Below are 18815 nucleotides of genomic sequence, written 5' to 3' on the forward strand. Positions count from 1 at the left end.
ATCAGAAATTCTGCCAGCAAAAGTCAGATGTGAGCTTTTGGACAGAAATTCCGACCGTGTGTATGCTCCATTGGACTTTTGCTGACAGAATTCCAGCCAGAAAAAAATTGAGAGCAGATTCTCTATTTTTCGGTCGGAAAAAGTTCCTATCCGAAAATGTGTTCATCTCTATGCAATTCGGACGTGCAAAAAATCACACATGCTCGGAAACAAATCGACACATGCTTGGAAGCATTGAACTTCATTTTCTCAGCTCATCGTAGTGTTGTACGTCACGCGTTCTTGACGGTCAAAAGTTCTGAGAACTTGTGTGTGACCGTGTGTATGCAAGGCAAGCTTGAGCAGAATTCTGTTGGAAAAACCATCTAAGTTTTTCCTGACGGAATTTCTGATGGTGTGTATGGGGCATTACAGTATTATAGTATGCTGTGGTAACTCATGTTCAATCTGTATATAAACAATAGTGTTGACCTCTTGATGGACATAGATAGGATATGATTTAACCTTATTTATCGAATTGTCTGTCAAGATTCTTCATAGGGTTCATGGAGTCACTACCAGGATTCTACCAGGTTTTCAAAAATGTGAGTCAAGTTTTAGTGCATGTTCAAAACTTGGCAATGAAGTGAACATTTGGTAATCTTGCAGTGGTTTCTTCTAGATCAAGATTGCCAGACTTCTTTCCACCATTCTCTCTAAAATTATTCAGAGAGAAACTGCAGTTTTACTGTCAGACGGGAATGCAGTTGAGGTTCACTGCAACCATGGGTTCAAAATTAGTGATCACAGCAATATTGTGGGCAGATACACCAAGGAGATTTTTTTGAAAAACTATTGCCAGCTGGAAAAGAGCAATTAGGGTGCTTTTTGAGCAGCGTAGTGTAAGAGAATTCAAAACGGTTTTAGGGAAAGCTGGCAAACTGCAGAGGGAGAGGTTAGGGTCAGTTAGGAAACTACTTTATTTCTGATTGCTAGCTTATTGGGCAATCAACCCCATTGCTGCTTATTTTTTTGTTCTAATTACTGGGGTCTTTCATTTTATTTTTTTAGTTGATTTGAGGTCAGTGGACTGCTGTCCTAACCATAGCACACTTTTTCTTTTCTTTTTTTTTTTCTTTTTTTTTTTTTGTTTGTTTTTTGCTGCATGGCTTTAAAAAATGGGTTTTGTTGGAGGTGATGTTATTTTAGGGTTTTAGCTTATTTTGCATGTGTATTAATTTTACATTTATGTTGCTATGGCTTTTTATTGCTACAAGTCTTCTCTTTAAAAAGGTAGGTTTTTGTTTCAGGGATGGTACTTTGGGTTTTTCATTCTTTTGTGTTGCTTTTTAGTTGCCTCTGCTTCTCTTGAAAAAAAAGATGCCTTTTTATGTGGTTCAACTATACCTGATTTTTCAGCAGGCTGTTATAGACCTGAATTGGCCAGTAAAAGTAGTAGCCACAAACTGATCCAAACACTACCGTAACATTTACTCTTAAGAAAGAAGTTTTTTTTATGAGTACTATTTATGTTTTTTGCAGTGTTTTTTATTTTGTTTTATTAAAATATTTAATCGTACATCCACTTTTCTAAATAATCTGCTAGGTTTTAAAAAAAAATGGTGGTTGGGATTTAGTATTTTAGGGAAGTATTTTTTTTTTCAATTTCTGTTGCTAAAGTTTTTTTCTTTTTTACTGGGGTATGCAGCCAGCATTTTTTGCTGACACGGGAAAAGCTGCCCTTATTTGCAGCATATTACTGCATACTTGTGCAGTAAAATAATGTGCACTAAAGCATCACATATTTATCTTATTATTTACCCAATTGTCACACCTGCCATTTACATTTATTCCTTTATTAATCTCTTTCCATCCATCGGGAGCCAGCCTTTTTAAAGTTCATAATGCCTAATGCCAAGTACACACAACCGGACTTTCCAGCAGACTAGGTCCGATGGTATAAGTCCATCAGACAATCTGATCCTGTGTGGGCTAATCCGTTTGTTTTTTGGGAAAAAGCTCCGGCAGACCTAGAAATAGAACATGTTTCAAATCTATCCGACTGACTCAATTCCGACGGACTTAATACGACGCAAGGGCAGCTATTGGCTACTAGCTATTGAACTTCCTTTTTTAGTCCCGTTTATGTCATCAAGTTCAAAACGAACGGACTTTCGAATGGACTTAGTCCATTCGTGTGTGGCCAAGTCCGTTCGTTTTGAAAGTCCGTCGGAACTCAGCCGAAAGTCTGCCGGAAAGACCGTCGGACCTAGTTTACCAGACAGTCCAGTCGTGTGTATGCGGCATAACATATAACATGTTCTGCTCACGTGATCAGAAGTCCACCATCTCCTGATCATAAAGAGTGACCAGGTGGTGTCAGCGACAGCACGGTCACTGTGCAGGTGCCAGCATGAATATATGTGGCAGCTCAGCATTGAGGCCCCTTACATGCTGCCACATATATGCATATGACCAGCAGTAAAATAAATGTCAAGAAGGCCTAAAGAGAGAGGAAGAGGTTCTGAATGTGTAGGTAGTAGGGGGCAAGTAGGTTCTGCAGGACAAGGTAGTAATTGAACTCCAGCATCTAGAGGCAAGGAGCTGTAGCCACTGAGAAAGGTCAGCCCCACAGGGCTGTATGTCAGCTGTGGATTCTATCCCTCCTGACCTCCCAGCAGTAATGTGTGAAGCCTGTACTTTGTAGTGCACCAGATTAGTGCACTTTGTGAGTGAGATTCTTTTTAGTTCAAAGTGGAGTTCCACTTGTTTTTTATGTTTATTATGGGCACTTTTACACTGAGCTGCGAGCAGCTTTAGCGGTAAAGGTGTATCTGCTGACCTTTAATAAAAAGACACTTACCTGTCCCAGGGTCCAGCGACGTGGCCGTCCAAACCCTACATTCTCTGTCCTGCCTGCCTGCAGTGCTGAAATACTACTACGAGCACCCGGCTGTGAGAGCTTGCAGCTTCACAGCCAGGTGTGCATGTCTCACTGCGCTGTCCTGAATGGTTAGGCAATCTTCTAGGACCTGTGACGTGTCTCAGAAGATCGCAGGGAGGGAGGGGCCACCTAGGCAGCCAAAACAGAAGTGAGAGCAGGTACCTGTCAAAACTAGGTACCCACTCCCCCCCAAAAAAAATATTTCATGCCAAATGTGGCATGTAAGTGTGTCAGGACTCCTTAAAGCGGAAGTTCCACTTTTGAGTGGAACTCCACTTTAAAAAAATAGGTTTATACAGAAAGAAGAAAAATGGCATCCCCAACCCTGGACTCTAGGAGGAGACCATCACACCCCTAACCCTGCCATGTACCCGGCAGGACTCCATAATGACCATCTTAACATTCTTCCCTTTGATTCTTCCTTCCATCAGTCCCACCCTCACCACCACCATTTTTATCTTTGAACTCTTCCATACTTCTGTTCCTATCCATTGATTCCTCCATCTCCATCCCCAGCCTCTTCCATCCTTCTGTTCCTATCCATGGATTCCTCCCTCTCCATCCCCAGCCTCTTCCATCCTTCTGTTCCTATCCATGGATTCCTCCCTCTCCATTCCCAGCCTTTTCCATCCTTCTGTTCCTATCCATAGATTCCTTCATCTCCATCCCCAGCCTCTTCCATCCTTCTGTTCCTATCCATGGATTCCTCCATCTCCTTCCCCAGACTCTTCCATCCTTCTGTTCCTATCCATGGATTCCTCCATCTCCATCCCAAACTCTTCCATCCTTCTGTTCCTAACCATGGATTCCTCCATCTCCATCCCCAGACTCTTCCATCCTTCTGTTCCTATCTATGGATTCTTCCATCTCCATCCCCATCTTTTTCATCCTTCAGTTCTTATCTCCAGACTCCTCCAGCCTTTCATTCTCTATACATGGATTCCTCCATCCCCAGACTCTTTCATCTCTCCTTTCTTATTCATTGATTCTTCCATCCATCCTTCAGTTCCCACCCCTCCCTCATATCCTGGACTCTGTCCTTGTCCTGCTATATGCAGGGAGTGTCCTCTTTGGTTGTGATGCATTGCAGAATCGAATCATATCGATTCATTGACCAGATAATCATAATCAAATCAAATCGTGAGACTAGTGAAGATGCGCACCTCAGAACAGTGCTCTGAACAGTGGTCTGAGGTGTGTTCTATAAACCGGAAGTTAGGTCACGAGGGTAAACGTCCCTGCCTCACATTTTCCTTCACAAAACGGATTTGATTTTCATCATAGTAATTGTCAGTAGACGAAAAAGTGCTGTACTTTTCATTTCATTTTCATCACTGTAAAAATGCAGCTGACAAAAACGTTTCCGAAAATGTTCATTGACAAAATTAACACTGCTGCAAAGTGGGTTACATCGATGAGAAGGGGGTGGATGATGAAGTGGCAGACCATCCATCGGGGCTACTGATTAAAGAGGAGGAAAGTTGAAGAAGAGCAGAACAGCAGAACAGACTTTGTCCAGGGCAGAAGCAGCTTGTGGAGCACTGCAGGGAGCAGAATTCTTAATCTATTTAGCCTTTTTTTAATGCATCTTCTGCTGACAGCATAGCTGTGGTTTGCAGCCTCTGCCTGAATCCTATCAGCTGTGGTAAAAGTATCAGCTACTTGGATACCACATTCATAAGGAAACACACCAGAGAGCTCAGTAAGAGCAGCACCTCATTGAGATATGTCAGCAGCAAAATATCCGCATTCCTTCTCCTTTTTCCTCACTTTCCACATCTCCACCTTCACCTCCACAACATCCCACATGCTGCATCCGCCACACTTGTAGTGAAAGAAAGGAAAGTCTCAGGGCCTTAGGGTGAGTTGATGTAGTTTTTGCCTCTGATGCAGCCGGCATAAACAGGAAAACCATCACTGCTGGAACCCCCTCTCTCCACCCCGGATGTCTACACAGGACTGGGAATGGATCAGGATAATACACAGGGACTGGTAACACCCCAGTAATAGAGGCTGGTGCCTCTGCTTTTATGGTACACAAAGGTCAATCTGTTTCATTACACTATCTGCACCATCTCTTTGGGCTGAGTATGGATGGACACTAGTGATCCTTTGAAAAGTGATGTAGTTGCACCATATTACTGCTCCATGAACTCTGGTTATATAAAAATACATGGGTGGTAAATAACACACTTCTCTCCTTATCGGAGTCTTTCATCATAATGACCTTCATGTATTTTTCTCTTGAATGAGGTGGCGACCAGCCCTTAATAAAGTCCTGTGTTTAAAGAGAGATCCTTCTACTAATGTATATGTTGATGGGACTGTTGCTAATTTCTTCTATTGCCATTTAGTTTCTCTTCTGGGGAATACAATAATGTTTATCCCTTCAACGTGACAGACACAGAGGACCCTTACTGAGGAGGTTATGTGTACTCCCAATGGATATGATGTAATCTGATATGCAGGACATTGTTACTAATGTGTTTGGGCCCCACTCCTACTCTAATCTTTAGGATATATAAGGGTGGTACAGAGGAGAACAGCTGCAGCTGCTTTCTGTTTTTAAATAATTGGCCAGTTATGGTTTTATATATAGGTGCATGCCTTATATGATAAAAAACTTTTTTGTTGTAATGTATTGTTAGGTTATGGAATAATAAAAATGTGATTGGCATTCATTTGATGATATGCTCCACTGTCTTTTGGTTGTCCCATTGTATTTTTTGTAGTGTACAACTGAGGCGTAGAACCTTAGCTACATATTTAACATTTTGTAGATTTCTATACTGTATTTATACCGGCGACTCCTCCTCTTTAAATATATATGATTATAATATTGGGAGATCAGGTGACTTTGAGGTACACTTCTAATATTTAAATTTTGCCTTAGGGTATGCCATGGAAAAGGGTAATAGGGCTACTCTGAGCAAAGTAAAGCGAAGACTAGAACCTCTGCAGAATTCTCCTACACCCACCACAGCAGCATACTTCCCAACTCTTTCACAGCTATCGGAGTGGAAATAAAAATATTCCCAAATCACCACCATCTTTAGCATCTTATTGCAACTTGCCAAAACTGCTGGCTTGCAGCAGCATCCATTCCAGCTCATGGAATGACCCCTCTTCTGCAAGTTTATGATCTGTGCTACAACACATTGGCAGGTAAACACAAAGAAACCCAGCGCACATGCTCATAGTGCAGTAATGTAAAACCATGTTGTTTAACAAATTAAGTAAAATATGCACTTACAACGTTAGTCAAGGATGAGGGCATATAGACCATGTACACATAGGGGGGGGGCAGCTGGATTACTCAATCTGTATATGACCAATCAACACTAGTTTGTAAGTATCAAACCATTCCCAATAATAAAAAAATACACAAATCAATGCAAATTTGCATAGTACTACATAGCATGTAAAATAAAACATGTCATGAAACAAACAAGTTGGCTACCATTTGGTATGCAGATCAGGGCTTTAAATATTTCATGCTGTTTTCAGGTCTGTGGCCCAAAAGGTACTGAAGCCAGAGGCAACCAAGCAGCTAGCAGATTCAGAAGAAGGTCTGCCATGGGAGTACACATATTCATCTCATAACATCTATAATTTAGCATACTATTCCATAATTACTTTTCAAAATCCACACTGAAATACTAAATATTGAAATGTAATATTATTCACTATCTATGAATATCAGTCTGTCTAAACAGTGCACATAATATATATAATACATGTAGTAGATCTTGCTCAATATACTGTAGGTAATACAGTATGCATCCCAGGATGAATATACAGATATAATATAACGCATGCCAAAACAAGTACATGTGAGAAATAAAACTCTGAAAACCGTCTGTAGCTACTTCTCTGTCTGTTCTGCCTGTGCTTGAATTGAACCCGCTAAACCACTGGCATGATTGTAAGAAAGGTATCTAGAGGTACCTGCACATTCATTTAGACTCTTATGAGCCTAGAAACCCAAGGCCTTCAGCTAGGCACCATTCCAAGTTGAAGCCGTGGTTTAGAAACTTGAGTGCCCTAGGTTTTGGGGCTACTGAGGGCATATTCAAATGTACAGGTATCTCTGGGTAAATGCTTTACAGTAATTTTAGCAGTGTAGAAAGTTTAATGCAAGCAGAGGTTAACTTTAAGTTTTTGGCCATACATACTTATTGCGGCTTTTACAAAGGGAGTATTGGGGAAGCTTATACTATACAAGAAGCAGTGGGTGTCTAATGTCCCCAAGAAAAGATCGGGGAACTATTGAAAGGAGATTTTGCCCCATAGTCTACCCAAGATATGTAAGAGTGAAAACCCAAACTACTATATAAGACTTTTCCTACACATGTAATATCAGGTTTTGGCTAAACTAACCATTTAGGACCTCAAAGCTAATACTGTAGCTTTCCAAATGCATGTTACAAATTAGCTCATAAACACACAAAGACAATACCTAAGCTTTCAATAATGTCATGTCATAAAAACTGTACTCACTCCAATACATAAAACTGAAACATTTGAAGAACTAAAACTTGAAGGTATGAACGCATGACATATTTTTTTGTGTTAACAGGTTAGGTCATTCAAACTGTTATATCAGTTTATGTGGCTCCTGAAATGTTAAACTTTCTTCTATTTCTTTAGTGCTATAGTGACAAGTTCTCTGAACTTGAATTCCTGGGTCTGAGTGGCTTTGACCATTATGAGAAGTTCCCATTGTCCTTGCTGGAAATTTTTTTCATTTTATAGTATGGGAAATACAATAGAAGATGTGGAAATGCCCAAAACTCCCAAGTGGATAGCAACAAAGTCTTATATTTTGGGATAAAAATCTGACTGTTGGAACATCTAAGGCCCAACACAAGGTTTTTGTAGGTATATGCGGCCTGTGTGAGAGGATGCTACAATAAACGTATTGCTTACTGTGTTGTACTGTAAGGTCATCTGTCCAGTTGCCATTAAAGTTTCCACACAGGCCACAAGGTTTGCCTTTATGATCTTCTGTCAGCTTGATATATATTCCAGATCCTCCATCCCAGGCAAGAGAAAATCCAAAGGTAGTCTTTACTAGTATATAGTCAGCTAGCCTCTCAATAAATACATTTTCCACTGTCTGTGGCAACATCACCCTGGCAGTAGACAATAGAAAATCACATTTAAAGACAGACACTTGCCAAAACCATCTTTTGGTTTGCCCCATCTAAACAATGCACGTTTTGCTTGTTACCATAAGTGTATTACTACATAGGGAAAGAAAGCAGGCATGCAATGACATGAAATAGCCCATCACAAATAATTAAGCATAGAACAGCAATGTGGTTTGGTTATTTTATGTCAATGAAAATCAAGCAACTTCAAACTGAAAGAAAAGTTGCGCAAATGAATGCCTAATTTTTTTTAAATTAAAAATATTTCAACCAAAGCGGGGATGCTTAGAGCTTGTTTGTTAATTGTTTTTCAACCAATAATCAATAGATAATTATTAATTAATTAATAATATCAAATATATTTTTAGTGATGTCATCTGGAAAGTATAGGTTTTAAAATGATCTAGATGTCACCTATAGTCCTGTAAACTTTTTTTAAGTATTAGGAAAACGGTTGTTTAAAGCAATATTAAACCCAAAAGCAAACATTTACATTGCAGCTTACCAATTTTTAGACATGATGGCTGCATTATTTTTCTTTTTAAAGCGGACTTCCACCCAAAAGTCCGCTCATTTGTCTCCTCCCCCCCCCCCCCTCCAGCACCACAATTGGCACCTTTCAGGGGGGAGGGGGTACAGGATACCTGTCTTAGACAGGTATCCTGTTCCCACTTCTCGGAGTCCGGGCCACGGCCACGTGACATCACAGGGGGGCTCCCTCCTCCTCTCCCTGTGGCCGGGCCAGTAGGAGAGAAGAGCGAAGCCTTGCGCATGTGCAGTAGGGTTCCTGGCGTGAAGCCGTAAGGCTACACTGCTGAGTACCTTTACCCACAATCAAGGTGGCAGCAGCTGACAGCTGATGGAAACATCAGCTGCAGAGCCGACATCACTGGACTCTAGGACAGGTAAGTGTTCTATTGTTAAAAGCCAGCAGCTGCAGTATGTGTAGCTGCTGGCTTTTAATTATTATTTTTTTGCCGTAACACTGCTTTGAGGCTTTCTTTCTTTTATTTTCACCTCGTGATCCAGCCAGTTAATCTGTTGTTTTTCAACATAAAAAGCTCTCCTGCAAATGTATCAATAAGAGTGTTGACACAAACTATTTACCACTGACAGGGGTACTTACAATGACCACCTTTTATTTATGTATATAAATCCTTTATCCTAAAAGATAAAAACATGTTGCTCTAACTACTTGTGTAAATGCAGTGTGAACTGGAGTTTGGCTACAATGTGTTAGTGTATCTAAATCTGTTAGTACATATAACACCCCCCACCCCCCAGACTGACAGTGCTGCTGTCCAAAGGCTCCTTCATTTAGAGTGGAGATAGGAGGCATGTTACTGGCCAGATCAACAGGTGAAAAGACATGAGGGAAAAAACCCTAAAAAAATAAAATGAACGCAGCCACCACATCTAATAATTGGTAAACTGCAAAAAAAAAAAAAAAAAACATTTTTGGTTTGGGGTTTAATACCATTGTAATGAGATACTTTCTTACCTTACACCTCCTTTCCTCACTTCGTAACCCGAAACTGTGATCTCCTCTTGGCTTGAGAAAAACATACTGATTGATCTCTTACAAGTATAGACAGAACCCTCACAAATAGGGCTGTTGTGAACCTAATAAAAAAAGAAAGCATTTAAAGGGTATTTTGGGACATACAGCATTTTTGTTATTCATATTTCACTGATGATTACAAGCAATTGATTATTTGTAGTAATGATTGGTGGCCAGAGATCATGTGACCCACTGTGCCTAGGCTGAGAGCTGGGAAAAAAACGTGTTTTACTCATGGTAAGTAGGAAATACTTTTAACTTTACTTGAAATAATATTGTGATTTTGTAATGTTGATATGTGTGGATTAAAATGTCAGGCAAACTTTAAAGGGCAAAAATGAGGGATGAGCAGAGTGATTATGCATTTTTAATGCCTTTTGCATTTTGCAAATTTGCACTACAGAGGAAACCATGTCAAATGGACTGTAGTGAAAATCTGCAAAATGCAAAAAGCACTAAAACTGCATAGGTGTGAATCCAGCCTCAGGCCTGATTCACACCTATGCATTTTTAGTGCTTTTTGCATTTTTCAGATTTGCATTACAGAACGTGTTCCATAGGAAACCATGTTAAATGAACTGTAGTGCAAATCTGCAAAATGCAAAAAGCACAAAAAATGCATAGGTGTGAATCCAGCCTCACACCTATGCAGGTTGCGGTTTGCATATTCCGGGTGCATTTTGCGTTTTTCAATACACACTTTTGATCCATTGAAGCCTTTGGAACCAAAAAACAGAAAAAAGTTCCTGGCCCTTTCCACAAAATGCACAGATGTGAACTACATCCATAGGAAACCATGTTAAATGGACTGTAGTGTGTTTCTGCAAAACTGAAAAAGCACAAAAAAAATGCATAGGTGTGAACCAGGCCTTATGCCGTGTACACACGGCCGGACTTTTCGACAGCAAAGGTCAGACTAAATGAATCCGTCGGACAATTCGACCATGTGTGGACTTCATCTGACCTTTGCTGTCGAAAAATCAGACAGACTTTAGATTTAGAACATGTTTCATATCTTTCTGACGGACTCAAGTCCGATCAAAAAATCAGTTGGTCTGTATGTTAGTACGATGGACGAAAAACGATGCTAGGGCAGCTATTGGCTACTGGCTATGAACTTCCTTATTCTCGTCCGGTCATATGTCATCACGGTCGAATCCGTCGGACTTTGGTGTGATAGTTTGTAGACAAGTCCGATTTGACGGAAGCCCGTCGGAAGTCCGTCGAAAGCTCGTCGAAAAGTCAGACGGAATTCAGCCCGTTGAAAAGTCCAGTCGTGTGTACACGGCATAAGGAGACATTTAAAACCTATTGCACTCTTAAAAACTCCATAAACCACCTTAATTACACCCGTGCCCCCAACTCCAATGCATTTTGTCCAAAACAGCAAAGCATTGAGGAAATATCTTGAATTGTGCCAACATTTCAGGGAAATGAAAGCTTTCAAATTTGCCCATTCCCGGTGAAGGTTTAAGCTATACATTTCAAAAAATAAACAGGTAAACTTCGCTGTGTACTCTTTTCTTTTTGCCACTTAATTTTAAACTTGAACTTACTTACCCATATGGTATACAAAGGCACAGGATTACTGCAATCTCTGGCAAATATGTAGGAGCAGTTTCCCGGAAAATAAAAGTAGATACCATCAAATGTTTCAAAATTGTATTGACCCCAACTTCTGCAAATGCCATCTCTTTCCTTGCCAAGGTTTGGTACTGTGAGACATGGATAGAGAAAATATTCACAAGCTGTTACAAAGCACAAAAAACAGCACCCATATTTGAAGCCATTTTATTAATATTGTTTGGTGTACTGTACACCATAGCCCTAGTATCGATCCTACAACACATATAGAATATAGAGTATTTTAACAGAGATTTAAAAGATTTAAAAAAACACATATTTGATTGGGTCTTGAGTCTATAATATGGAGGGATTTCCATAGTGTCCTAGTAAACAAAAGGAGGACCTCTTTCACACTGTTCATATTACCTTATGAACTGAAGTTTCTTCTGAGAAACATAGGAGTCCAGTGGTATTTTATGCCCATCATATTTTATAAAGCAAATATAAAGCTGTAGTATGAGGTAAAATTAACCACTTCTGGACCGCCCACCGTCGTTTTACGTGATGACATTGAACGAGGACATCCTTGTTATGGCTGCAGCTAGCTGCCATAACCCTGGTATCCGCTACAAGATAAAAGTGGTCTCTGCCGCAAGATCACTTTTATCTGCGGCGGCGGGGCAGGGTCAAAACATCACTTCCGCCCGTTGCTCTTAAAGGGACTTTTTTTTTTTTTATGACAAAATTATTATTATTATTATTAATTTTTTTTATTGCATTTTTATGTAAATATGAGATCTGCAATCTTTTTGACCCCAGATCTCATATTTAAGAGGTCCTGTCCTGCTTTTTTCTATTACAAGGTATGTTTACATTCCTTGTAATAGGAATAAAAGTGACATAATAAAAAAAAAAAAAAAAGCATTAAAATGTAAAAAAAAAGGTAAAATGAATAAGAAAAAAAAATGTTTTTAAACGCGCCCCATCCGGGTAAGCTCATGTGCAGAAGCGAAGGCATACATGACTAGCACCTGCATATGAAAACGGTGTTCAAACCACACATGTGAGGTATTGCCATGATCGGTAGCGCGAGAGCAATAATTCTAGCCCTAGACCTCCTCTGTAACTTAAAACATGCAACCTGTACAATTTTTCTTATACGTCACCTATGGAGATTTTTAAGGGTAAAAGTTTGTCGCCATTCCACGAGCGGGCACAATTTTGAAGCGTGACATGTTGAGTATCAATTTACTCGGCATAACATCGTCTTTCACAATATGAAAAAAAATAGGCTAACTTTACTGACGGAAAGTATTGCAACAACATTTTATTCTCTAGGGTATTCGAAAAAAAAATTATAATTCGTGGGGGTTCTAAGTAATTTTCTAGCAAAAAAAAAGGAAAAAAATATCAAACGTATCCCAGAGTACAGAGACTACGGACCTGCTTGACTACAGTGGAAAATTGAGTCGTTTCATAGTAACCTTTTAGATTTTGAAGATACAACTTATCATTTATAAGAAATATATAGATAGTTGACAGTATGGTCCCAGAATATGAAGTATCTAAATGACTTTATGATATAAAACTGACCATTATTAAGACTTTTATATGCGACATGAATATGGTCAATTGAAAACAAGCTGGTCAACTAAATCACTTTGTAAAAAGCCATGATCTAAAAATGTAAAATCTTTAATAACTTTTTTTCAAAGATTCTGTGAGTGGAGGAAACAAATATAAGAATATCATTACCGTTACCCTTTGATAGTTGGCAAAACATGTATAGGTCACAGGAGTGCGCTCTCCTGTGACCCAGAATCAGCCGACAGCTGACAGTCACCCCTCTTTGTTCAGAACTGCTGAGAACTCAGGGATCATGTGATCACTCAGTTCTTGGTCTTAGAGCCAGCAGGGGACAGCTGCAGCATCACAGTGTTGCTGCAGCAAAGAGGTGAGTACATATGTTTATTATTATATAGGATTTATATAGCGCCAACAGTTTGTGCAACGCTCAACAAAATGAAGGCAGACATTACAGGTACATTACAATTTGGTACAAGAGGAATCAGAGGGTCCTGCTCACTAGAGCTTACAATCTAGGAGGATGAGTCAATTGATACAAAAGCTTATAGATGTGGGGGATGAGCTAAAGGAGAAAGTAAAACAGTGTATTAGTTAGAAGAAAGATAAGCTTCTTTAAAGAGAAGGGTTTTCAGGGATCGTCTAAAGATGGATAGATTAGGGGACAGTTGGACAGATTGGGGTAGGGAGTTCCAAAGGATGGGAGAAGCTCTGGAGAAATCCTGTAGGCAAGCATGGGAGGAGGTGACAAGGGAGCTAGAGAGCAGGAGGCCTTGGGAGGACCGAATAGAGCAGCTTGGTTGGTATTTTGAGACTAGGTTAGTGATGTAGCTGGGGGCAGAGTTGTGGACGGCGTATTGTTAAGTAACCCCAAACATCTCCTTGAAAAATTTAGAAATTACAGAAAATGCTTGTTGATTTGCCCAAAATCCACTTCCTGTGTACTCTGCTCCACTGAAATCCCAAGCAGTGTTGGGAACTACAGAATACCCCCATGGTATGGAGATTAGGAGGGTGTTTTGTTGTAGAGTAGAGCACAAGTAGGCAGGGCTGACAACACTTCCTGGGGATCCAGTACAGCAGAGGCAGTTTTGTCCATTTTTTTTATTTTTTTTCACGGATTCTGGAAAGTGGAATTTAATCCCAAAATATTTTTTTTTAAATTGGGGAAGGGTTAAATCCTTGGCTGGTTGGTTTCTGTCGTGTCCTTGCTGAGGAAATTATCCCTTTGCCTTTTATCATAGTGACAACATAAAAGAAAGTCAAAAAAGAAAAATGTCTAAATATTAAAGATAGTCATACCGTACTGGCATCTGCTTCCTTGTGCCTGAAAGGTGTCACAGTCACACACACCTGCTTCTGTACAAAGAGCTCCATTAAGGCAGCCATGTGGGCAGGACTCTGCAGTCAATGATGAACATTGCATATAGTTACCAATTCATATTCCTCATAAGTATATTATGGGCAAAAAAAAACACTGTGCATTAAATCTTCCATGAGTTTAAACTACACAAGTATGCATAATAATTTGTTGTGACAGTTCATAAAAAGAGCAGCAGAACAACTACTATATTGCCAAAAGTATTGGGACACCTGCCTTTACACACACATGAACTTTAATGGCATCCCAGTCTTAGTCTGTAAGGTTCAATATTGAGTGGGCCCACCCTTTGCAGCTATAACAGCTTCAACTCTTCTGGGAAGGCTGTCCGCAAGGTTAAGGAGTTTGTCTGTGGGAATGTTTGACCACTGTTCCAGAAGTGCATTTGTGAGGTCTGCCACTGATGTTGGACGTGAAGGCCTGGCTCACAGTCTCCGCTCTAATTCATCCCAAAGATGTTTTATTGGGCAGCATGAGCCAGAAGCTCCACTCCAGTGCTTGGAGGTGAGCCTGAGAGTCACCACCAACACCAGCACCTACCTTAAAGGTCCTTTTAAGGACCCCTCCAGCCATGGCCCACAAATGGAAGAAGACAAATCAGTCTAAAAACTTCAGCACTTCTTCCAGCCGGCTGAGCGGGAATGAATCCAAAATTCCGTCGGCGACCGCTCGCCGGGCTGCAGCCGGCAGCTCTCCTCTTCCTTCCCACAGCCCCAGCTCACAAACAGACTCCCAGCGGAGCTCTCCGAGCGCCTCCACTGCTCTCTCCTGCAGCCCGCCTAAGTCAAAGTCCAGACTGGAGGCTGAGTTACACAAGAGCCCCATTACCCTAGAAGACACCAGGGAATTTGTGAATCCTATCAGCTCATTCCTTACCACTAACCAACCTATTCTGGACATAACAATGAAAGACATGATGGTGTCCCTGCGCAGCTCATTACATTCTGACATGATATTGTGTGTCTGCAGTTTCAAAGCTGAGATAGGAGTGCTGGGTGGCAGAGTTGACCATATAGAGTAAAAAATGGGGAGTTTGCTTCCTCTCACAACTCACTTGTGGATGCCCATAATAAGCAATCTGATGAGGTGGACTGGCTGAAATCTAAAGTGGCTGACTTAGAGGATCGCTCACACAGGAATGTGAAAATCCATGGTGTTCCTGAATCTGTACAGCCTGCCCAACTACACCAGTACACCTCAGAGCTTATTTACCATGTCAAGTATCAGTCCATGATGGCATTCTGTAAAAGAATGTTTGACCGTTCTTCCAGAAGCGCATTTGTGGGGCAAGGCACTGGTATTGGACAAGAAGGCCTGGCTCACAGTCTCTGCTCTAATTTATCCGAAAGGTGTTCTACAAACTTAACAAATGTTCTTCTGGAAGAATGGTCATAAATTCCCATAGACACACTCCTAAACTTAGTGATCAACTTTCCCAGAAGATTTGAAGCTGTTATAGCTGCAAAGGATGGGCCAACTCAATATTGAACCTTACGGACTAAGATTGGGATGCCATTAAAGTTCATGTGCATGTAAAGGAAGGTGTCCCAATACTTTTGGCAATATAGGGTATAATACATTTTAAATACCTCTGTGTCTGATTCAATTTTATATTGAGAAATAAGCTATTATTGGTTGTAGGAATTAAATTAAAGTGATTCCAAAGTGTAAGGGTTTTTTATCATAATCACTTGCCGACCGCTGCATGCCAATATACGTTGGCACAATGGCAGCGGTGGTCAAATGGGCATACCTGTACATCCCCTTTATTTGGCAGGGCTAGTGGCTAGTGGCCGCGTGCCCATTGCGCACAGCGTGATGTGCCCGCGGATCCCACGGACTCAATGTTCGCCGGTGTCCCACGATCGTGTCATGGAGCTGCAGAACAGGGAGATGCTTATGTAAACAAGGCATTTCCCCATTCTGCCTAGTGACATGACAGGAATCTACTGCTCCCTTTCATTGGGAGCAGTGATCGCTGTCATGTCAGTGGTAGCCCATCCCCCCACAGTTAGAATCACTCCCTAGGACACACTTAACCCAATTGATTGCCCCCTAGTGTTTAACCCATTCCCTGCCAGTGACAGTTACACAGTAATCAGTGCATTTTTATGGCACTGTTTGCTGAATACATGACAATGGTCCCAAATTAGTGTCCAAAGTTTCTGATGTGTCCGTCATAATGTCACAGTCATGATAAAAATCACAGATCTCCACCATTACTAACAAAAAAAAATGAATAATAAAAATGCCATAAATCTATCCCCTATTTTGCAGACACTATAACTTTTGTGCAAACCAATCAATATATGCTTATTGCGATTTTTTTTACCAAAAATATGTAGAAGAATATATATCGGCTTAAACTGAGGAAAAAATGTGTTTTCTTATATATTTTTGGGGGATATTAATCATAGTGAAAAGTAAAAAATATTTTTATTCAAAATTGTCGCTCTTTTTTTTTTTGTTTATAGCGCAAAAAATAAAAACCGCAGAGGTGATCAAATGCCACCAAAAGAAAGCTCTATTTGTGGGGAAAAAAAGATGTCAATTTTGTTTTGGTGTAACGCTGCACGCCCGCGCAATTGTCAGTTAAAGTGACGCAGTGCCGAATTGCAAAAAAAGTGCTCTGGTCGGGAAGGGAGTAAAATCTTCCGGGGCTGAAGCAGTTAATGCATTTTATGCATTAAGATAAAAAAAAATGCCCACTGCTTGCTTTCCCTCCTACACCGTCCCTAAACACTTACCTGGCTCTTCTCACTGATCCGATGCTGTCTTGCCTGCATTGTCACATCTCTCTCTTCCCCTTCTCACAGGAGACTCTAAGAGCAACAGGAGCCATTGGCTCCTGCTGCTGTCATTCAAATCCTGTGAGGGGGAGCGAAAGGCGTGTCTGAGCCACACCATATGAGCCTACAGGCACACACAGCCTGGCTTGGAAGCACGCTTGCATGAATGTCCCTTCAGCAGCTGGATTGAGGGGATACTCAAAAGAAGAAGGAGGTAAGGGCAGGTTAGTATAACAACCTTTTTATTTTAATTAAAAAAAAGCCTTTACAATCAATTTAAGAAAGATGAATGTGTTTGAATCTTGTTCATGTATAATTTTGTATTTTCGTGTAATTTTTTTTAACAAAGCTTATTTATAATATGTAACATTTTGTAGTGTAAAGTACATAATTTTAATTTATGTGGATCTAGAAGTTGGTAGACTAAAATATACTGTATAATATGTTTTTTCTCCATAGTATTTTAATGTATTTCAATCCCTGGTCATGTGAATTGATGGACTCTGCACTTCAAATTATTTTCTGCAGAACTCACATTTTCAAATGGCTGTTGACGCTTTTCTAAACCTAATCTTACATGCATTTAAATATGTAAAATGTATAATAGCATTAGCATTGTGGTTCAAATATCACAGCATTGGAATGATTGTAAACACCTTTTTTAAACTTTCTATAATTTGGTCACGTGATCATTTTCCAGTACCTCTGCAGGTCGATAGGCAATTTGAGGGTGGAGCTCATTCACAGATTGTGATGTATCCTGCAACGTCATTGCAGTTTGTTTGGCTGCACAGAGCCAATTGGTGCTCTGCTTGTCATGTGACTATCTGTGGAAAAAATCTAAATAGTAATAGCTTTGTTTTGTTTTTTAAATGCCCTTCTAAGTTATGATCAGTAGGTTTCATTAAGCTTATTTATATTAAATCTAAGTTCTTTATGAACTACTCAGAGGCGACCCATGTGACAAACCAACAGTTTTGCAGGGTGGCTCCAGAGCCGAGATTAAAAGCACAGTACTTCCTAATTGACAGAGTGCATGCTCAGATGACTCACGTGGGCCAGATGAAAGGAGGAGGGAATAGGAAGTACTGAGCTGTCGATCACAGCTCTGGAGCTGTCCCACGAGACATGGGGCAATTCTATGAAGTTTATAAAGAACTCATCAATCATAACGTAAAAGGGCATTATATAGCATAATCAATATAATAATATAAGCTCTTGCTATTTGGATGGGTTTCTTTTTCCGTGGTCTTTTTCCATGATTAGTTAGGGATCAGAAATGGAGCATCAGCAGACACAGTGGCAACACGCAATACTGTGAATCAACTACAATAGCGTTGCCACTATGAGGAAGTACTATGCACTGGCAGTATCACCAGGTATTTACTCTGATCTTTTTTTGAAACAATTGTTTATCACACATAGTAAGGAAAATGTGTTTGAGTTAAAAGGGAAACATTTATTTTTGCATTTAATGACACTTTAAAGAACACAACCCTTTGCCTCAAAACCTTTATATGGCATCAGTAGGCTTTATAATGATTAGACTAATCATTCTTACATTGGTCACCTGAGGAACAGCTTGTCATAGAAGGCTGCATACATGATAGCCTACATAACCTCTCAATTTACCAAAAAACAGAATCTTCCTTGGTCACTCATCTATCACCAGACTGCAGATTGAGTTGCATTTGCTAGGATAGTTCTGCCCTCTGGTCCCTTACTCAGTTATTTGTGTTTATGTACTTAAAGTGGTTGTAAACCCTCCCCCACAACTTCATCCCATGTAAATCAGCATAAAAAACCCTGATGAACACTGCTTGTAGATATCTCCTTACTTGCTTAGTATTGTTGTAAT

The 18815-nt window shown here is 40.2% G+C and overlaps 1 protein-coding gene across 2 annotated transcripts in view; it reads right to left on the reverse strand.

Moving 5' to 3' along the window:
* OTOGL (otogelin like) overlaps nt 1-18815 on the reverse strand; it is a 253043-nt gene that overhangs the window by 212687 nt on the left and 21541 nt on the right. For both annotated transcript variants that reach the window (XM_077471956.1, XM_077471955.1), the window contains exons 5-8: nt 14090-14188; nt 11198-11352; nt 9578-9699; nt 7853-8058 (exon numbers count right to left, since the gene is read on the reverse strand). In XM_077471956.1, the coding sequence (XP_077328082.1) occupies nt 7853-8058; nt 9578-9699; nt 11198-11352; nt 14090-14188 (582 nt within the window). The remainder of the gene's footprint in view (nt 1-7852; nt 8059-9577; nt 9700-11197; nt 11353-14089; nt 14189-18815) is intronic.

Source organism: Lithobates pipiens, unplaced genomic scaffold (assembly GCF_037356315.1).
Source record: "Lithobates pipiens isolate NorthernLeopardFrog02 unplaced genomic scaffold, aLitPip1_a1.2 Scaffold_8, whole genome shotgun sequence".
In the NCBI taxonomy this organism is placed as follows: domain Eukaryota; kingdom Metazoa; phylum Chordata; class Amphibia; order Anura; family Ranidae; genus Lithobates; species Lithobates pipiens.